This window comes from Podarcis raffonei, chromosome 8 (assembly GCF_027172205.1).
Source record: "Podarcis raffonei isolate rPodRaf1 chromosome 8, rPodRaf1.pri, whole genome shotgun sequence".
NCBI classification, from domain to species: domain Eukaryota; kingdom Metazoa; phylum Chordata; class Lepidosauria; order Squamata; family Lacertidae; genus Podarcis; species Podarcis raffonei.
Window position 1 is genome coordinate 15,503,932 of NC_070609.1, and position 22,212 is coordinate 15,526,143.

A 22,212-nucleotide genomic window follows, 5' to 3' on the forward strand; every position below is an offset into this window, starting at 1 on the left:
CATGCAATGGAATTGGCTTTTGTTGTTGCTATTATTCTACTTGCCCTTCATGCTATGAGGTAAAAAATAGAGGTGAAAATGTTTGTGTAAATTCAAGATTTGACCGATTTTCATGAAACCCTGCTGTTCTTGAAGGAAAATCAGACTATAAAACATGTCACGTAAACTAAAAAAGGGTTGTTCTTCTGATAGATTTTGATCAGCTGAGTCTGGCTTACAACAGAAGCCAGCTGAATTGCATTCTGATCCTTGCTCAGAGCTATTTTCCAGCATGATGGCAAGCAAGAGAAGTTTGCAAGTGTGCACATCATCGAAAGGAGTTCTCCAAACGCTGCTGGTGCTTCCATTCCTGAGGGCGGCGTTTGCATACACTCTGACACTGCTCAGGCCACCTTAGCCCACTCACTCGCTTCCCTCTCTTGCTTCCTTCTCTCACTTGCAGGCATGACAGCAAAGCTGTTCCCTCCCCCCTCACACTTGCAGGGGACAGAGAAAAACAGGGAGGGAGAGCTGTCAGCCACAGCTGGCTGTGCCGCCACCAGATTCCCCCTGAAATAGTGCTTTGGCGCCAAGGAGCTGCTACTGGCGGAAGAAGGGGAAGCAAAGGAGGAGGCAGCGGCAGTGGAGGTTGCTGCCGATGAATTGGTGGGTCGTGGTGGGCAAGGACACAGATGGCAGCAAAAGCGGAAGAAAAGCAGTAGGCAGAAGCAACCTCCAGGAAAGGGTTGGGTGGATTGGAGGGTGACAGAGATGTGGAAGGGAGTCCTGCTTCTCCTCCTCCTCTCCTCAGGAGGATGAGTTGAAGCTTCACCTACATGAGGATTGAGACCCACCTATGTGGAGTCTAGTGCAAAGGAGCTGTATTGAAAATAAAATGTGTCCTTGCAGGCTCTACCAAGTCTCAAGAACATTCTCATTCTGAGAGCTGGAGTTCCTAGGCTCCTTCGCTCCTCTCGGTCCTCCCTTTTGAGCTACACATAGCCCCAGCAGCTCATGCAAGGCAACCAATGAAGACAGCAGAGAGCAGCAGCATATGCCTCCTTAACACAGGCTTGGAAGGTGTCTGTATGTGTGTGGAAGGAATAGAAGTGAAATTTGATTCAGTTCACATTTAAACAACTTAGTTTGCACTTTCTGAAAAATGATGAAAACTGAAACATAGCACATAACTCCTAAAGGTAAAGGTAAAAGGTAAAGGACCCCTGGACTGTTATGTCCAGTCAAAGGCGACTATGGGGTTGTGGCGCTCTTCTCGCTTTCAGGCCTAGGAAGCCAGCGCTTGTCTACAGACAGCTTTCCGGGTCATGTGGCCAGCATGACTAAACTGCTTCTGACGCAACAGAACACCGTGATGGAAGCCAGAGCGCACAGAAACAGTGTTTACCTTCTGGCTGCAGTGGTACCTATTTATCTACTTGCATTGGCATGCTTTCGAACTGCTAGGTTGGCAGGAGCTGGGACAGAGCAACGGGAGCTCACCCTGTCATGGGGATTCAAACCACCGACCTTCCGTGGTTCAGACCACAGCGCCACCCGCATCCCTACATACCTTAAATAACTTCTACACTGTGTAGTTCCCATGTGCATTTTCCAGAGTGACCCTTAGGAGCCAATCCACAATGGCTGTCTCCTCTCTGATGGGTTCCAGTCAGTACAAAGGTTGACAAGACTTTTTGCTCAGTAGATAAAAAGCTCCCCATTCACTCTGATTGGATACTGAAGACAGGGACCCTGCTGGGACTCAGCTGTAGAAAGCATAACAGGTCTTCAGCCCCTCCATGACCCTGGACCATGGCACCTCTGCATGTTAGTGGGGAAAGTGCAAACAAGTGAGCTATAGCTTTGCCGAATGGCCTTGACTCTCACACCCTTGGTGGATGACAACCACCTGTAGCTGGTGTGTGTGTGAAAGGAGTAGTGTTGGGATTGCTTATCTTGCAGGGAGCCTGCAGAAACAAACTCTCCACTGTACATGGTTCCGATCTAACTCATAGTGATGAGGCAGAAGGCAGCGCTGGGGCTGGGGAATGAAAAGGAAAGGAAGGAAATAGATCCATCAAATAATGGCCACTAATGGACTGAGTAAGGAAAGTCAACACACACCAAGTCACCAGCTCCCTGACTTCTTGAATATTCTCATACTTCTGCTTTCTGCGATGATGCACTCTAGCTGTGATGCTAAAGAACTTTGGACAGGGAAGACAATGGAAGGTTTCACTTGTGTGGTAGCAAATTTATTGCACGCAAGATAAGATATAGCCAGGTCTGCTAACTAATACAGCACCCAGTGAGCCTTCCTTATCCAGCTCCTTCTCTTAAGTGCAGTAAGGAAAACACTTTTCATTTTTTTTTAACAAAATAAAACCTCATACATCTTATGTTGCTTTTTATTATATATGTGCACCTAGACACATGGCTCTGAATCTGGCCCTTGGGTCTCCTCTCCCCAAAAGAAATCCCCTCCTCTTCTGAGTTTGAGTGGCTGGAATGTAGTGTCCTATAGCAAGTTAAGAGTCACATGTGTTGGCAGCCTTCAGTGGTGTAGTGTGGGTTGCCAGCGTCCGAGAAAAACAAGTATTGTGTCCCCCTAACCTGTGGACCATTAGCACTCCCTGAGTCCTTTCCTCCAATCCAGTATTGAACCCATTACCCACTCTCCCAGCGGATGTATTGTATTTTAAGAAAAGGCTATCTAGGCCAGGGGTCAGCAACCTGCAGTCCATGGGCCACAAGCGGTCCAAGGGGGGTCATTTAAATGCCCAAACCTAGCCACCCGCTCAGCGAGTCCCCACGCACTGCGCTAAACCAATGCAGCGTTGAGTGGGGACTCGCTTCCACGGCGCCAGATGCCGTGCACAGATGCCAGAAATCATGTCTGCGCAGACATGATCCAGCCCACGGAGCAATCTCTGTGGGAGTGAACCGGCCCATGTGAGGTAAACCTTGCTGACCCCTGATCTAGGCATACTTTGATTTTTTTAAATTATGATTTTTTAAAAAGTTGTGGAATGCAAGTTATGGAACATAGAAGAGTTTTGGTTTCTCTCCAGCCACCTAACATGGGGGTGCTATATATTTATATTTAGAATGGTTTGTTGCTGTTTTTTAAAAAGTTGAACCTCTCTGCAGACACACACACACATATATATATATTCTATTCTGAAAGTAATTTCTCCTCCTCCTCTCTCCAGTTTCTTCAAAGAAGAAGAGGCTTCTTATTTATGAAGGAAGGGAGGAAATATTTCACTTAACCTCTCATCCCATAGAGATGCTTTACTACATTTTGAAAAAGAGAAAAGCCCTTCCTCCAACTTCACCATCTCTTTCTCCAGTGTCTGTAGAAGAAAAAGGGGACGGGGAGCCGACTTGGGCCCCAGGTTATGGGTGCGCAGTGTGTGTGATGTCATGACGTCACACGAGCCCCTGCCCTCAGAACCTGATTTCCAGTGCCTCTGGAAGTCAGGTTCCAAGACCTCCCAAGACCTCAGAAAGCATCTCTGAAGTCTCACGAGGCCCCAGATATGATTTCTGAGACTTCATGAGACCTTGGAAGTGGGGGGGGCTGCGGAGTGGGTGCTGAGCACCCACAACAATTTTTTTGTGGCTGCTCGGGCACCCAGAGCCCCCTATAGTTGGTGCCCCTGAAAGGCAACACTCCTTACTCTTGCACAGTTGGTTTTGAATGTTTAAGGAAGAAGCTGCAATCTTCAACTAAGTAAAACTAAGCCCATGCTTGGATTAGCACATGAGTGAAAATACTTGACATATATTCTTATTTAGCTATATGTTCTGCCAGCAAAAGCTTTTGAATATTTTGACAAGTATTTGGATATTGTTTTAATTTTAAGAAAGGGGTCTGGTTTCCTGGCTGCAATTTAGCTGCACTGCCAACTGTCCTCCCCCCGCCTCACCCCACCACTTTCCCTATGAAAATCTGCTCTTTACCACTGAATTGGAGCAAATGGCAATTCGTGGAAAATCCAAATTGCCGTTTGTTCTGATTCAGCAGTAAAGAGCGGGTTTTCATGGGGAAAGTGTTGGAACCAAAGAAAAGGCACTTGGGTGCATCACTTTAAAGTGCAGAGTTGTGCCTAGAAAAAAAAGGGCAAAACATAAGTGGGGATGAGCCCAGACTCTAAGCTTTAAAACCACCCCAATACCAGGCCATGTTACCTCATTCCCACCTTTATGGAGGGAGGTTGCCACAGAGAGCCTTTGAGATAAGCTGCCCAGCACTTTTTCAACCTTCTGGTTACACCACTTATCTCTCAACTATCAATCACTTCATGGGGATTCTGAGAACAAAGTTTCCCATGCGTCATGACTGACAGTTTTACCACATCCAAGATTGCCTTGCCAGAGTGAGACGGATTAATCCAGTGGCAGATGTCATCTGCTGTAGACAGTGGGAGGTCCTCCCAACTTCCTAATTAAGTTTCCAGGAGGCCCATGCCAGGGAGATTAAGATAGATATGGCTAACCAATGGCTGCTCGCTGCAAGTAAAAGGGCTGACCTTTAATCCCAAATACTGTTTTATGAGTCCATTTCAGGAAATGAGACACGCTGCAGGATGAATAATATAATAATCCTCTATTATCGCAATGCAATAAAATTTTATGTTCCTGGTAATGCCACATGCAAAGGATGAGAACATGGACAGAACACGATAAAGAATAAATTCCAGAGCTTCTTCCTAGCACTTTTCCATATAAGAGTTAAGCTTTAGATCCATTTCTTTTTCATGAAGAGTTAAAATTTGGATCCATTTCATGAAGAGTTAAGCTTAAGAGCTATTTCTTTCTCTTTAGAGGACAAAACTGTGCCAAATAATGGAGAAAACCTGAATTTAGTTCCTTCCATGTTCCTCTGCTTTCAAATTCCCTAGCCCTATGGAGGTGTGGTTAAGTTGCTGTAAGTGACATAAGCTTGAATTTATTTACTTTGGCCATGGATAGCCTCAATAAACCACATTTCCAAAGCAGATAGTGAACAATAAAAACTATTAAAATTATTAATAAGGTTCTTTTATCAAGAAGCAGGAAGGGTGTGCCCATGTGTCATACCATGTAAAATTATTCTCCAGGAGTATCTGTAATCTTCCTCAAGTACAGAAAAATATATTTTTTTAAGTCTACTTATGAGACGCAAGCCTTTTAGACCCCTGAATTCTTCTCCGGCTCAGATTAAAATCCAACTCAAATACTTCACTCCAGGAGTGGGGAACTTTTCCACCAAGGGCCACATTCGCCTCTGAGCAATATATTAGGGGCCACATGCCAGGGGCAAGCGAGGGGGCAGAGCCAACAGTGGTCAGAACAAGGAATGCAGATTTCACCTTTGTACAGCAGGTTAGTTTCTGCACATTCCCGCACACCCTTCTCTGTGCTCTAACCAGGTGAACATGAGGCGCTATTGGAGGTCAAGGATACAGTCAAGCAAGGCCAAAACATACCTCAAGGAAGATGCGTGTTGTAGAGAGAAGTAGAATGGCTGATGTGGAAATCGAGGTCCAGCAGGCTGCACTTAAACCCGGGCTGGAGGTTTCCCACCCTGTCTCTGCTCTATTAGTCTGCATAGGGAAGATTTGAGAGGCTTCTGGAGCAAGATGCCAGAAGAGGAACCCATCCATGTACCCACCAGAGAACCATCTTACCTTAAAGGATTCTCCATGGAGAGGATGATTTTCCCCTCTCAGATTCCACTTCATAGCCTCTTTATGTCTGCTCCTAATCAGAACCAAAGACCACAGGGGGAAACCCCAATATTTGTGTGTGTGTGTGTGTTGGGGAGGTCCTTGTTTGTTTGTTTGTTTGTTTGTTTGTTTGTTTGTTGTTTCCTTTCCTTTCCTTTCCTTTCGTTTGGCTTCTGAATTATGCCCCTCATTGATGTAATGAAGCAATAATGCTTCACTCACTCAGCAGGAACAGAATTCGGAGGATGAGATAAGAGGTTCACTCTGCCTTTAGTCAGCTCTCTACCTGCCTGCCGTCATACCTTACAACCACTGCAGGGGGTGGCACTGGCTGTCAGCTTCTCCCCACCCCCCTTACATTTCTGAGCACAATTCAAAGTGTTGGTGCTGACCTTTAAAGCCCTAAATGGCCTAGGTCCAGTATACCTGAAGGAGCGTCTCCACCCCCATCGTTCTGCCCAGACACTGAGGTCCAGCTCCGAGGGCCTTCTGGCGATTCCCTCCCTGCAAGAAGCCAAGTTACAGGGAACCAGGCAAAGGGTCTTCTCAGTAGTGGCACCCGCCCTGTGGAACGCCCTCCCACCAGATGTGAAGAAAATGAACAACTATCTGACTTTTAGAAGACATCTGAAGGCAGCCCTGTTTAGGGAAGCTTTTATTGTTTAACAGACTACTGTATTTTAATATTTTGTTGGAAGCTGCCCAGAGTGGCTGGGGAAACCCAGCCAGATGGGCGGGGTATAAATAATAAAAAATTATTAGTATTAAGCTCAGTGTTTCCCTTGTAGAGCTTAGCAGCAAGGAGGATAGTGGGAGAAAATGAGAATTAGTCTCTTCGGGCATTGGTTCTGGCTCCACCTGTTGTTGGGCTCTGTACCAGGGAGTGCCAGCCACCAATGGGCACAGATTGGGCCCAAAAAGGGCAAGTAAGTAGGCATGCAATGCCTTGGCAAAAGTGTGGGGGCCCCCACTGAGGACACCTTGCCTAAGGGTCCCCCACATCCTAGAATGAGGACTGCTCTGCAGCAGTGTGATTTAAGCTACTTTCACACCATACATTTAATTTTTATTTAAAAACATAAATTTTATTTTTGCATTTTCTATTTTACATAAGCAAATGAATTAAATACATAAATGTATACAGTCATACCTCGGGTTGAATGTGCTTTGGGATGAGCGCGTTTGAGTTGCGCTCTGCAGCAACCCAGAAGTAATGGAGCGCGTTACTTCTGGGTTTCGCCGCTTGCGCATGCGCAGACGCTCAAAATGACGTCACGCACATGCGCAAAAGTGCCGAAACGTGACCCGCGCACACGCAGACGCGTAGAAGCGGATTACATTTGCTTCTAGATGCGAACAGGGCTCCAGAATGTAATCCCTTTTGACTTCCCTCTCCCCCCTCCTCATTGTGGATTTTAATGTAATGATTTTCCCCTCTGCATCTCTTTCATAACTCTAGTTTTATTCATCTTTCGGCAATCCGTAGTTCTAATTTTTACTATAAGTTTTCTGTCAATCCTACCATGTATGTAATTGTTTAAAGTACAAATAAATTAAAAACTTTCCCAATTCTTTATTAGAGACCTCCTCTTCCTGGTGTCTAATTCTTCCTTTAAGCTTTGCCATCTCGGCATCGTTCATCAATTTTGTCTGCCTCTCTTCTTTGGTCGGAGTTGTACCATCTTTCCATTTCCGCACAGCATACATTTAAAGCACTATGATACTACTTTAAACAGTAGTGACTTCCCACAAAGAATTATGGGAGCTGTAGTTTATTAAAGGTTTTGAGACTTGCTAGGAGGCTCCATTCCCCCCCAAACAGAGCTGAAACTTCCAGGATTTCCTGGGAAGAGGGATTGACTATTAAACCACTTTGGAGGATCCATTCTAATTTGCTTGTAGGGAGGTTGTATGACAATCAACAATCATCTTGCATTGGGATTTGCCTGATATCGTCAGTATTGAATAGAGTTGCGCCACTGCTTTACAAATGGTAGAACCTTTTGGTTTTGCATTGTGTTTCTATGCTATGCACAAGAAGGTGGTCTGGAAATGAGATGATGGTCAGCCCCAAAGATCATGGCCAGTGGGCAAGGACAATGGGAGCTGGAGTTCAGTGATGTGTGGAGGACCACAGAGTGTCCTGCTTTAGCTACAGGTTGAAGCAGTACCTTCATGTACTCCAGCACTAAGCTCTGGCTCCTCCTCGTGTACACAGAAAGAATAGTTAATTGGTACCTTTATTTCAAAGCTACCGTAGATTAATATTGATTACAGGCATCATGCATTCCCTGGTGCATTCAGCCCACCCTACAGTACTGCTACAAATGGATAGATGTGTCCATTGAGGTTCTCTCAATTTCTCATTTTTACAATCTTCTGTTCAATTCTCCGCATATTGCACCAATTTGTTATTACTATTTTTAAATCCTCGTGAAAAATCTCCAGCACCTTTGTGCAAATTTCTCCTTATAAACATCTTTTTTGTATGCATTTTGGACTAATGTGCAAAATTTTGCAAGCACCCCCCCCCCAGAATACAATGCATTTCTGCATGGGATTATCACTAATTTATTAATTTTCACTAATAGATTCATTCTGATGCTCACTTTCTGCAATTTTGTAAACATCGTTTGATTGAAGAACTGCATCACAAAATTTGGTAAAGTGAAAATTTCAAAGAATGACTGTGTTTCTGTTCTCACATTATTTCATAAAGTCAAGGCGGGGAACAGCAATTTAACAATCAATCCCTCTTCACAGGGAACTCTGAGAATTGAAGCTCTGGGAGGGGAATAGGAGGTCACCTGACTAACCTGATCTCATTTTTTGACAGAATTACAAGCCTGGTAGATGAAGGGAACGCAGTGGATGTAGCTTACCTTGATTTCAGCAAGGCATTTGACAAGGTGCCCCATGATATTCTTGTAAAGAAGCTGGTAAAATGCGGTCTTGACTATGCTACCACTCAGTGGATTTGTAACTGGCTGACTGACCGAACCCAAAGGGTGCTCATCAATGGTTCCTCTTCATCCTGGAGAAGAGTGACTAGTGGGGTGCCACAGGGTTCTGTCTTGGGCCCGGTCTTATTCAACATCTTTATCAATGACTTGGATGATGGACTCAAGGGCATCCTGATCAAATTTGCAGATGACACCAAACTGGGAGGGGTGGCTAACACCCCAGAGGACAGGATCACACTTCAAAACGACCTTGACAGATTAGAGAACTGGGCCAAAACAAACAAGATGAATTTTAACAGGGAGAAATGTAAAGTATTGCACTTGGGCAAAAAAAATGAGAGGCACAAATACAAGATGGGTGACACCTGGCTTGAGAGCAGTACATGTGAAAAGGATCTAGGAGTCTTGGTTGACCACAAACTTGACATGAGCCAACAGTGTGACGCGGCAGCTAAAAAAGCCAATGCAATTCTGGGCTGCATCAATAGGAGTATAGCATCTAGATCAAGGGAAGTAATAGTGCCACTGTATTCTGCTCTGGTCAGACCTCACCTGGAGTACTGTGTCCAGTTCTGGGCACCACAGTTCAAGAAGGACACTGACAAACTGGAACGTGTCCAGAGGAGGGCAACCAAAATGGTCAAAGGCCTGGAAACGATGCCTTATGAGGAACGGCTAAGGGAGCTGGGCATGTTTAGCCTGGAGAAGAGGAGGTTAAGGGGTGATATGATAGCCATGTTCAAATATATAAAAGGATGTCACATAGAGGAGGGAGAAAGGTTGTTTTCTGCTGCTCCAGAGAAGCGGACACGGAGCAATGGATCCAAACTACAAGAAAGAAGATTCCACCTAAACATTAGGAAGAACTTCCTGACAGTAAGAGCTGTTCGACAGTGGAATTTGCTGCCAAGGAGTGTGGTGGAGTCTCCTTCTTTGGAGGTCTTTAAGCAGAGGCTTGACAATCATATGTCAGAAGTGCTCTGATGGTGTTTCCTGCTTGGCAGGGGGTTGGACTCGATGGCCCTTGTGGTCTCTTCCAACTCTATGATTCTATGATTCTATGATTCTTAGCACCCTTAACAAACTTCAGCTCCCACAATTCTTTGCAGGAAGCTGTGATTGTTCAAAGTGGTATCATAGTGCATTAAATGTTTGGATTGAGTGCTGCCTGGGTTTCAATAACTATGCTTCTGGAATGAAAAAAAAAGCTTTATATGATCCTGGTTTCTTTGTCAATAAAAAAAAATCTGAACAATCTTTATTTAACAAAATGTATAGACCACTTAGTTGAAAATAAATACATCTCCAAGCAGTTTTCACAATTATGTTGTTGAAGGCAGAAAGCTTGAAATTGTGCATCCTATTCCTCTGTTAGCCTGAAGTAATTCCAGACACCTTTTTGCCCCTAACCCAGTAGCAAACAAAATATCTGAGTCTATATGACTGATAATGTTCATTGATTGTACTAAATGCGCAACACACACAGACACACACACACCACCGAAAAGTGGGGGGGGGGATAATGGGGAAGTGGTGGACATGATATGAAAAAGTCTGTGGCTGTCACGTACAAAAATTGTACTGTATGGAACAAAACACCAAGCAGGAAAAAAATAACCAAATTGCTGACAGTGAAATTCAGTGAAATTACTGAGCAAGTAGTTTTCTTGCTTACAGGAAGTGTTGCCAACAGAAAAAGAACCGAGCAATAAAATGGGATTTTGATTCACAAAGAATGGTCTGCTGGGGCATGTGGGGTACACGAGTGGTCTTGAAAGCTGAATGACAGAAAATTTAGGACAGATACAATAAAGCCCTTCACAATGCACATAGTTGAACCGACAGGATACAATGATAGTGATCAATTTAAATGGCTTTAAAAGAGAATTGCACAAATTCATAGAGGATAAGTCTATCCATGGTTGCTAGCACAATGGCACCAGCACATTTAGAAGATAGCAGGCAATGCACCCTACACGTTGCAACTTTTACCATGTGCCTATAATATTGCTGGCATTGCCTGCAGCAATGATCTCAAGTTTGGGGCCCAGTGGAGAAAGCCAGGCCTCCACCACCAAGTTTATTTTCTGGGCTGTAGTAAACACAACTAAAGCTGGGTGTGTTGAAGACTGCCTTATGCTAGCAAAACTGTATAAAACGGGGTCAAATGTATGCTGGAAATGTAAGGAAAAAGAAGGCGCTTTTATCATATGTGGTGGAAATGTAAGGTAGTAAAAGAATTTTGAGGAATGAGACGTGGGTAGCACTGTGGTCTAAACCACTGAGCCTTGGGCTTGCCAATCAGAAGGTCAGCCGTTCGAATCTCTGCAATGGAGTGAGCTCCCGTTGCTCGGTCCCTGCTCCTGCCAACCTAACCGTTCGAAAGCACATCAAAGTGCAAGTAGATAAATAGGTACCTGTCAGGGAACTGCCATCGGAACGAGAGGAGGAGGGGCTCCACGACGATGCTGGAGAGGGGCCAAGTAGGGAGAGAGGCAGGTCTTCTGTTGGGGAAGAAAATCAGCGCGACACCAGGGATGGAGGGGGGCCAATGGGGGAAGCGGAGAGCAGGCTCAGAGACTCTTCACTGGACACCAGCGGAGAGAGCACAGGTCCTCCGCTACCCACGCCCACCCTGCGCAGAAGACTTCCGCGCAGGGAGAATAGGAGGAGACTGGGCGTCAAACAACTTTTATGTTGGAAAAGGTTGAAGAAACGCCCACTGTCGGATTCTGCCAGCGACTGAACAGCCACGAAGTGAGGGGCTGTCCAGTCAGGAAAGGTTTAACCAGGCCACCTAGCCAGGAGTGGCGGCAACTCACGCACGAGCAACCCCATAACCATTATAGTACCGCTGCAGTGGGAAGGTAAACGGCGTTTCCGTGCGCTGCTCTGGTTCGCCAGAAGCAGCTTAGTCATGCTGGCCACATGACCCAGAAGCTGTCTGTGGACAAATGCCGGCTCCCTCGGCCAGTAAAGCGAGATGAGCGCTGCAACCCCAGAGTCATCCGCAACTGGACTTAAGGGTCAGGGGTCCCTTTACCTTTACCTTTACTGTATATAATGAGTTGAAAAAAATGTTTAAAATAACCTTTTCTAAATAAAAACCTGGAGCCTTCCTTTTAGGAATTCTAGGTGCCAAAATCTAAAGGGAGCAGAAAAGAATATGTATGCAACCACGGCTGCACAGATGTTATTGGCCCAGGGATGGAAAGAATATGAAGTTCCTACCAGAGAAGAATGGCAGATCAAGTTGATGGATTATGCCGAAATGGCAAAAATGACCGGAAGAATCAGAAATCAGGAACACCAAAATTTTAATAAGAAATGGGGAAAATTTATAACTTATCTTAAAAACCATTGTAAACAGTTAAAATCGTAAGTAGAATTGGAATATCACTTGTAGTTTAATGGTGAGTTTTGGACACAATGGAGAGGTAAAAGATGTGCATTATCATAAAAGATGCAATAGGACCCACAAAGGGGAAGAGGGAAGTCCTAGAGATTCCTTGGAATCTTGTTTCTATGTTGTATGTTGGATATGTGACTGTAAAATTTTAATCTGAAAAACCAAATAAATAAATAAAATTTTAAAAAAGAAGACTGCCTTATGCTGGACTTACCCTGCCCAGTCTGGAAGTTCCTTAATGCAGTGCTAGAGCATTTGCTTTGCAATCAGTGTAGAACACATTAAACCAGAGCAGGGATGTGCAACAGGTCAATCGGGATCGTCTGGTCAATCCCCAGGAGGTTCTGGTCAATCACGGTCGATTGCTGGCTCCTCTTCCTTTGCGGTGTCACAAGAGCATCCTGGCCCACCCTCTCGCCCCGCCCTCCATTTTCGCCTGATTGCTGGAACGGAAGACAGAGTTTTCGTGGTGAGGTACATTCTTTCCTTAGTGATCTTTCATTGAGCGACTTTTGCCCCTTCTCCCCTTTATTCATTTTTGACATTTTCCTCTTAAAAACGGGGCTTTCCTCCCTAAAAAGCTCAACAACTTTGACCTGAAACTCCCCCTCCCAAAATTATTCTGTGAGTAGATCACAGTCTCTTCGGAGTTGGACGTCCCTGTACAAGAGGAACCAGTGGCCTGTGTTCTTAAGTTCCCTTCCCTGCTTGAGGCACATGGCCTCTCCCAAGACCTGCAAGGTCTTCCTTCATGCACAACCATGGAGGGCATGGCTACCAATGCCTACCAGCCATAATGGCCATGTTCTACCTCCCCTGTCAGAGGCGATATGTCTCTGAGGATCAATTGCTGGGAACTGCAGGAGGGCAGAGAACGGGATGCTTGACCTGGTTGGCCATTACTGACCTGACCCTGTGGGTTCATCTAATGTTCTAACTATTTAAAAAGAAAATCAGAAGAGGAAGTAAGATACTTGAAAACAAATCTATTTTTGTTGAGGACAACCAGTGCTGACCCTGCATCTGGATGAGGTCTACTTAAATTGGCAAAAAAATATAAAAAAATGCCTTTACATAATTCATTTCCCTATTCTCTCTCATTGCACAACACTGAAGCTCCTACCCGAGTCATGATGTGGGTTAAAAAAATATGGTCTGAAAACACTGAAGTCTATAGCAGAAAACATAGAAACCCAAATTGCCCCCATACCCTGAAAGAAGTCTCAACACAATTTATTGGATAGGGGGAACGGTTCCATTTATTGAAATATAACAAAATTAGGTAAAGGTAAAGGGACCCCTGACCATTAGGTCCAGTTGTGACCGACTCTGGGGTTGCGGTGCTCATCTCGCTTTATTAGCCGAGGGAGCCGGCATACAGCTTCCGGGTCATGTGGCCGGCATGACTAAGCCACTTCTGGCGAACCAGAGCAGCGCATGGAAACGCCGTTTACCTTCCCGCTGGAGCGGTACCTATTTATCTACTTGCACTTTGACGTGCTTTCAAACCACTAGCTTGGCAGTAGCTGGGATCGAGCAATGGGAGCTCACCCCGTTGCGGGGATTCGAACCGCCGGCCTTCCGATCAGAAAGTCCTAGGCTCTGTGGTTTAACCCACAGCGCCACCCGCATCCCTTCTAACAAAATTAGAGACTCTGCCAATTAAGGAGTTCAGTAAATAATTAAAAGCAGGCAGAAGTGCATCATATTGTGGAACAAGGCTTTGCAAAAAAATGTGTGTTAAGCAAATAGAAACATGTATTTGGGGAGAAATTTGCACTAAAATGTTGATATAGGTTCATGAGGACTTCTTTTTTTAAAAAAAGCTGAAAATTTAGAAAAACTGACCTTTATAATGAAACAAAAAAAGAGAAGAGATTCTGAAATTGGCAGCTGCATCCATTGCTACCTGTAGCTTAGATGGCTTTCAGAAGCAAATTAACTTCCGATGCTGAATGGGTAAAGGAAGGATTGGGCTACAAGTTTTTTAATTGATTCTCAGCACTACCGAAATAGGGAAGTGAAAGGAATCTGGCCCAGAAACTGAAGGAATGGGATTCAGAAATCTGTAATAGGAGGAGGAGCTTAGGAAATACATCCTTAAATTCTTGTTTATAAAGAGAGCAACAAATGAAAACAGAGAGGAAAACATATCAAGCCTGTCTTTTCTTCCTCTTCCTACAGACACCATCTTGACAACACCTGAGAACTCTTGGTAAGGCCACCACCATCCTCTGATATGTTCCTAGTCCGATCCTTGAACTTAAGCTTACGAACTTAAGCTAGCATCCAAGTAGAATGGAACCTTGGAATCTGGAGGCCGCATTCAATGTTGGTCCTACTCAGAGTAGACACATTGAGGTTAATGGACATGGCAAATGTAGGTTCATCAATTTCAATGTGTCTATGCTTAGTTGAACACAGCCCTAGGTCATCTGCCCAGTTTGATCTAATTTAGCCATGTTCAGGCATTGCAAATATCTAACAGTGAGATGTGGATGCTGGACTAGCTGTGCCTTTGAAACCTGAAGTTCTTCTTATGTTTTTATGTTACTTCTGTATCTGGTGGAATTTAGACAAGTCATGCAGCCTTCTGTGGATAAAAAAAAAACAGCCCTCTGTTTTTCCCCTCTGTAATGAAAGGGACATGCTTTGATATTATTGTTTCTGAATCACATGTGTGCCATGTCATTTACCAGAGGAGCACAAGGAGGTGCACAATATCTCCCCACCCAAATTTTCCCCATTCATCAATGCTGTGAGGTAGGTTAGGCTGAGAGAAGGTGACTGTCCCTAGGTCACCTAGCACATTTCATGACAGAGAGCAGATATCATTTTTGAGATTCAGAGATATGTAACTTGAGAGTGTGCTCCCCAGCCTGCCCCCCCCCCAAAGCTTGTTAAATTTGGAACACTTCACCACCTAACAAATTACATTGCAGGGGCAGTTTGTTTCTGAAGCTAGTTACCAGCATTTGGCATCACCATGAAGTTCCTCTGGGGACTCACCACTGGCTTTCTGCTTGTGACTATAGGTAAGTAGGGATGGGAGAACCTGTTGATTTCAGTTTTTCCCAAGTTCTGAATGTGTCCATTTCAGTTTCTTCCATTTTTATGCTTGCATTTTTGTAAGCACTCTTTGGAAACTGCATCGCAACATTTGGAGATGTGCAATTGTTGAAGGATAGTTGATTCAGTTTGTGTATTGTGATGAATGAAGAAGGCTTGCATATATTTTTTTATTTAAAGTGAGCTGAAGCAAATTTCTTTCCCATCCCTGAAGGTCAGGAACGCTCCCGTTGTCATGCCATCTGTGTTACAGAAGGGAGAATTTTACATGATGCAGGGGTAGAAACCTGAGGTTCTCTAGCCATGCTGGCTCAGGCTGATAAGAGGCTGAAGGACCACACACTCCATCCTAGTGCTAGACACTTTCCCACCAGCTTCCAGCCAAGAGGGAGGTCACTGTAGTATTGGAGATGTTGAGGCAAGCCCCACAATTGAGTCTGGTCCCCTTCAAAGAAGGGGTAGGACCAGTTCAAACTGGAGAGGTTTTATTCATGTGGAAGGGCAAGCTTGCTAGGGACTCAGGAGAGGGCTTTCTCAGTGGCTGTTCCTCCTTCTTGCCCTTCCACCGGCAGGTACCTGGTGAAATGTGGACTGAATGAAGTAACTGTTAGGTGGATTTGTAGCTGGTTGACTGACCGAACCCAACAAGTACTCTAAATGGTTCCTCATGATCCTGGGGGAAAGTGACAGGTGGGGTGCCACAGGGGTCTGTCTTGGGCCCATTGTTGTTCAACATCTTTATAAACGACTTGGATGAAGGAATTGAGGGGATGCTCATCAAATTTGCAGATGACACCAAACTGGGAGGGGTAGCTAATGACGCATAAGATAGAATCAGGATTCAAAATTTCCTTAGGAGATTGGAGAACTGGGTCCAAACTAGCAAAATGAATTGCAATAGGGACAAATGTAAGGTTCTGTACATAGACAGGAAGAACTAGCTGCATAGGTATAAGATGGGGGACACCTGGCTTACTTGTACACGTGAAAAGGGTCTAGGAGTCTTGGTGGACCACAAGCTTAACACAAATCAGCCGTGTGATACAGCAGCAAAAAATCTAATGTTATTCTAGGCTGCATCAAGTATAGTATCCTGATCAAGGAAAGCAATAGTCCTGCTCTATTCTGTCTCTATTCTGTCAGTCACTGAGGACAGGCTCCTATGGTCACTCTGGAAAAGGCACATGGGAAGAAAACTGAAGAGGAGTTGTTCTGTCCACTCCAAAGCTAAGCATTGGTGCTTCAATTTCAAGAGAATGGTGTACAAGTTCTGTTACATACAGTGCAACTTCAAGACCACTTAAGTCACTATTAAAAAAAAGATACAGGATCACTCCAAATCATCTGTCCATAGGTGTCACAGAAAATAGTACACACAGCCGAAAGGGAACACCTGGAGATCTGCATTGATCATTGTAATGGGTCCCTAAAAAAAATAATCGTTGCATTGTTATAATATTATTGTATAAACATAGAAGGTTGTACATTCTTAGAAGGCGTGTAAATATGAGGTTGCACTTCTGAATTTGCTACTACCCTCCTGAATGGCATGAACTGTTGGCCCTTTTCCAGGTGCTTCTTTGAAGTGTGAAGTTTGTATGGGCAGTGGCAACAGCTGTTCTGGCCCCATGGAGACCTGTGACAATGACACCTGCGTCATCGCTGTATCTGAAACCACTGTAGGTGAGTGAAATGGACCGCAAATCTGAGCCTGTGAATAGCTTAAGCAACACTATATTTACTCAGCAGCAGCAGTACCAAAGGCGGCAAGTCATACGGTTCAATTCCAAAAGCAAATAATCTTTCATGTGCAAACTTTTTTTTTTTTAATTGTGTGAAGCTTTTATCCCCCTGGCAAGCATTAAGAATGTAGAACAGATGAATGTCAGGCTAGAGTGAATAATTTCTTTTATGCAAGTGAAAGATGGAAAATAGGAAGTCCTTTTATTTTTCTCTGTTTTTCCTTTCTCCTTTCCCCTTTCTATTCTTTTCTTCTTCTTTCCCCCCTTCTTTTTATCTTATTTCTTCTGTCTCTCCTTTTGTTTTGCTTTCTGTTGGTAACCTCTGCTCTGGGCCATTATTGGGGTCCAAGGATTACCGTATTTTTCACCCCTTAGGGCGCACCGCCCCATAGGACACACCTAGTTTTTTTGGGGGGGGAATAAAGAAAAAAATTATTTCCCCCCCCCCCAGGCACGGGGCTGGCGCGGGGGAAGCCCGAGCCTCCCCCGACCCCAGCCCCAAGAACAGCCTGCTATCCGCAAGCCTAGGGAGCCCGGCGGGAAGTCGCGCTGGTCTCCCCAGGCTTGCGGAGAGCTGTGCGAAGCCCGGGCGCGCTCTTCAGCGCGCCCCAGGCTTCGGAATGCAGGCAGCTCTGCACAACCCTTGGGAGACCAGCGCGACTGTGCACTGGTCTCCCGAGGGTTGCGCAGAGCTTCCTGAAGCCTGGAGAGTGAGAGCCTGCATTCGCCCCATAAGACGCACACACATTTCCCCTTCATTTTTGGAGGGGGAAAAGTGCGTCCTATAGGGCGAAAAATACGGTACTCACACATGAAGGTGGCGGATCGCTGGATGGAAGGACCTTGAGTAAGAGGCAAAGAAGGAAAGACTTCCTCACGTGAGAGACTGGGAGAAGAAAGGAAAGCTCCCCAGTTAGAGCTGGAAGGGTCCACCATTTTCAGTGTGAGAAAAGGATTAAGAACTACCTTTGAGAGAGGACTCTGCATTTTCTTATCTCTTTCTCTGATGTTGTTTTTTCTTTAGATTAGTTTATTTAATTGCATTGTATTATGAAAAAGCTTTAATAAAAATATAGGGAGAAAAAAGAACATAAGTAGAGCACTATCAGATCAGGCCAAAAGAACATCTTATCTAGCACTCTGTTCTCACCATTGCCAACCAAATGCCCATGGAAAGTTTGCAATCAGAACCTCAATGCAGCAACACATTTCTCATTTCTGATTCCTGGCAGCTGGCAGCTGGTTCTCAGAGGCATAGCCACTATGGCTAGCAGTGAATGATAGCCTTATCCTCATCTAACAATGGTTCCTAATCACGATAGCTATATCCCCTATTTTTTGTTTCTTAAATTGTTTTAGCTGTGGTTTTAAGCCCTCTTGAGCTTGGAAATGAGCCTTGTAGATGGTTGTAGTGAATGCGTTAAATATAGGAGAATTTTATATCTTCTCTTAAAATTAGAACTGGGTTTGGGATTTTCTGGCTAAGGAAACTAGCAGATGCCTAACCCTTCATCCTTCATTCCACCCCTGCAGGTGGAATGCAAGCTCAGATAATAGCTAAAAGCTGTGACTCCTCCAAAATCTGCAAAGACAGAACACAACTCCTCAACTTTGGGCGAGGGCAAGAACTAAGGACAGGAATCGCTTGCTGTGTAGGGGATGCCTGCAAAACTGCAACTCCTCAAGGTAAGGCATACTTCACGAAGGCTAGCCCAAGAAATTGTACTTCCTGAGGTGAAGGGTGAGGTGGTCTGATGAATATGCACAGTGTCTGGCTGTTGTACACATTAAGCGCTCAGCTTGTGATACTCTTAATATATGATGGCGATAATAAACAGGGAGGTCAGAGGGAAATGAATGCATTAAGTATAGGTAAAGGTGTTGGCAATTCAGTTAGAGCTGGAACGTATACAAAACAAGCATAATAATCCTTCACAAAGGTGATAAAACTATCAACTTGGTAGTTTGGGGTTAATTAACACCAGTACAGGATAGGAAACAATTGTCTCCATTCAGAACGACGTGAAATGAATTGTGCCTCTTGATGAAAAAGTTTCACAGTGGAGCCTCCCTTTGAAATTGTTCTACACACACGCCTGTTTCTAACATTTAGGGGCATGAATTCAGGCTCATGGTAGTGGTCAGCACTTCAGAGACAGAAGGTAGGAGAACAAACCAAGCTATATATAAGACAATGTGACAGAACAATAACAATGTCACTTTATTTGTACCCTGCCCATCAGACCGAGTTGCCCCAGCCTCTCTGGGTAGCTTCCAACGTATATAAAAACATAATAAAACATTAATTTTTTTAAAACTTCCCTATACGGGGCTGCCTTCAGATGTCTTCTAAAAGTTATTTAGTTCCTCATCTCCTTTACATCTACTGGGAAAGCCCTCTGTCTGGTTCCCTGTAGGTTCATTTCTCGCCGTAAAGGATCCGCCAGGAGGTGCTCAGTGTCTGGGCTGAATGATGGGGCTGGAGACGCTCCTTCAGGTATACAAGGCCAAGGCTATTTAGGGCTTTAAAGGTCAGCACCAACCCTTTGAATTGTGCTCAGAATTCAGAAGGAGAAGACGTAGAAATTTTCCCCTTGCACTTGTGAATAAGGAAGGAATAGGGATTTGCATACTCTCCAGAAATTGTGTCTACGCTTTCAAAATGTGAGGTTTGTTTGTGCTCTGCTCTTGGCCCACACTTTCTTGACGCAGGTCCACACTTTCCTAGTCCATGTTTGAGCACTTTCTTTCGCCAGAAAAACACAATCTTTACTGCTGAATCGGAGCAAACAGCAATTCAGGTTTTCCACTGACTGTCATTTGCTCCAATTCAGTGGTAAATCTTGTGATTTCCTGGGGAAAGAGACAGGGGAAAGAAAAGTCTGGAAATCTCAGCCCAGATGCGAAGACAGTGATGTAGCTCAGCCTGGTGGCTACCTGTGTCTGTTTCCAGAAGTTGTTGAAAGGACCTTACCTGCAATAGACCTGTAGACTCTAAATGTGAGGACTGAGGGTTCTCTGTGGTTTTTTGCCTGGAACCCTCTGGCTCTGAGGAATGGGCAGCTCAAATGCCTCTGGGCTGTGGAGATGCTGACAATATGGATTCCTCATGCACCGGGGCTTCTGGGAAAGTGGTGCCATCAGCAGTTGATGAGGATATTAATTCTTTCGCCTGTTCTGCCACCTTCTCAGAATCCATCATGCCATGCCCTGGACATTTGGGGTGTGGGTGTGTAACCCGGGACTATTACAACTTCCTAGTAAAATAGAGGACTGCTAGTTAAAAACTATGTTCTCCTCTGCATCAATGTCCTTGCTTTCTTCGCTCTCCCAACCAACGGGCTTTCACTAATTGGTTCCAGTGCCTCCACGCATCAACCAACCCAATGGGAAGCGGTGCCCAGCCTGCTTTTCTTTGCTTTCCGGTGTTTGCGATCCCAATGAGACGGTGGACTGCGTTGGACCACAGAACGACTGTCTTGAAATGGCTGTGACGGTTTCTTATGGTAATTCCAATTTCACATACACAATGTGCCATTGAAGGGGAGTCAATGTCCTATATCTATTCTCTTCAAGCAAACTGAAATGCAGGTTGAAAAGCAACTGACAGAGTCAGTTGCATGTACATAAAAATATGCATAAAATACATTGGTGGAGTCAGCAATGCATGGTGCTACATAGCCCTCTGAACAGTTTGCCGCTGATTTCTGCCCCTCCAAAACATTTATCTGTCCTATTCAGTGAGCTCATGCCACATACAATCTCTGAGACTAAAGAAGCCATAGATTCAAAGAACTGTAGAGTTGGAAGGGACCATGAAGGTCATCTAGTCCAACCCCACTGGAATGCAGGAATCTTTTACCCAACGTGGGGCTGAAACCCACAACCCTGAGGTCAAGAGTCTCATTCTCTACCCACTGAGATATCCTTCCTTACTTATTAGGTTACTGGACTGAATTACTCATTAGGTTAAGTATATTATAGAGCAAAGACTCAGTGGATATGGACATCTCTTCTTGTAATATATGTAAAATACATGAGAATTGGAAGGGGGTGTCAGGGGTCCTTCAGCAACTGACTTGGCATGTTGTTGTTGTTGTTAGAATTTATATACCGCCCTATACCCGGAGGTCTCAGGACAGTTCACAGAATACGTTTTTATATAGAATACACTTTATAAAGATGTATTTTCACCATAAAGATGCAGAAGACCCACTTGGTTTCAGAAAATGGCTAGATGGGGATTACATAGTCTAAAGCCAGCTACATTGCTAAGTTTATATAGACTTACTTTGGTCTGTTTTTGTTTTTGTTTTTGCACTGTTGTGCTGCAATGCTGTAAATACATCTGGGAATAATCCCCACTGAACTCAATAAGGCTTTCTTCTGAGCAGACATGTATAGGATTGCTGTTAATAGACTCATTAATTAGCCTTTGCTACGCATCAATAACAGCAATATCAGGTAACAGATTCCAGTGGTGTGGTTGTGCTAGTCTGTTGCAACTGAGGTCAAGTGGCCGTGAAATGTAAGAGATATGTAAGAGAGCCTGTGATAATTCTATAGGCCAAACGACACCGCAAATTCTTATAGTGCAAGGGATGGAAAATGTCTTGGGACTTGGGCAGAGAGGGCAGTTGTTCGTGGAATCCAGGACTCATCAAATACATCTTGTCTCCCATATCCAGGAACTGTCATCATCAAGGTTGTTCAGAAGGGCTGTGCCACTAAGGGGTTTTGTGATGGCTTAAAACTAGGCGAAACCACCGTATCTGGCTTTTATTCTCGCGTCACAAAAGCTGAATGCGTGCCAGCCTCACGGCCAGAATGATGACTTCATCAGCTGCCTTCTCAGGATTTGGGGGCTTCTGCCACTGAAGAACCTATTCTGATCCACCTGTGTGCTGCTGCGTGAGGGGGGACTCTGCTTAAACACCTCTGTATCACTTATCTGCAACTTCATCCAAAAATGATTTCTACCTCCCAGGGGTAGAATGATACCCTCTTTGAGTGAAACAAATAAATCATAACTTGCATGAAAAATGTCCCCTTGTTCTGCTAGAGCAGAGATGGGGAATCCTGTGGCCCTCCAGGTGTCAAGTGACAATTGGGCAGGACCACCCATCTGTCAATCACTTGACAACATTATGCTTCTTTATATAGAGAGATTTTTTCAAAGGAAAATAAAAAAATTATACAACTTTTTCCATTTAACATTCAGTTTGTATCCGACTTCCCCTCTCCCCATCCATGGTTTCCCCACATTTTCTAATATCGCGGCATATTATAGTTCTTCTATACGTTATGTCCTCCAAAGCATTCTCAGACATTTATTT

General features: G+C 44.5%; 1 protein-coding gene across 1 annotated transcript; it reads left to right on the forward strand.

The window, feature by feature from the left end:
• Positions 1 to 14,205: 14,205 nt before the first annotated feature.
• On the forward strand, positions 14,206 to 22,071 carry LOC128418409 (phospholipase A2 inhibitor and Ly6/PLAUR domain-containing protein-like). Its single transcript, XM_053398052.1, has 6 exons — positions 14,206 to 14,280; positions 15,008 to 15,100; positions 16,707 to 16,817; positions 18,410 to 18,562; positions 20,239 to 20,382; positions 21,565 to 22,071. The coding sequence occupies exons 2-6, from the start codon at positions 15,052 to 15,054 to the stop codon at positions 21,705 to 21,707; spliced, it is 600 nt and encodes a 199-aa protein (XP_053254027.1). The 5' UTR covers positions 14,206 to 14,280; positions 15,008 to 15,051; the 3' UTR covers positions 21,708 to 22,071.
• The last annotated feature ends 141 nt before the right edge of the window (positions 22,072 to 22,212 follow it).

Bases quoted from the DNA above. Each gene is read 5' to 3' on its own strand.
- LOC128418409 (XM_053398052.1), top strand. From the start codon at position 15,052: ATGAAGTTCCTCTGGGGACTCACCACTGGCTTTCTGCTTGTGACTATA. The intron at 16,818-18,409 runs GTGAGTGAAATG...CCACCCCTGCAG, and splicing joins TGTATCTGAAACCACTGTAG to GTGGAATGCAAGCTCAGATA. The intron at 20,383-21,564 runs GTAATTCCAATT...TCCCATATCCAG, and splicing joins GGCTGTGACGGTTTCTTATG to GAACTGTCATCATCAAGGTT.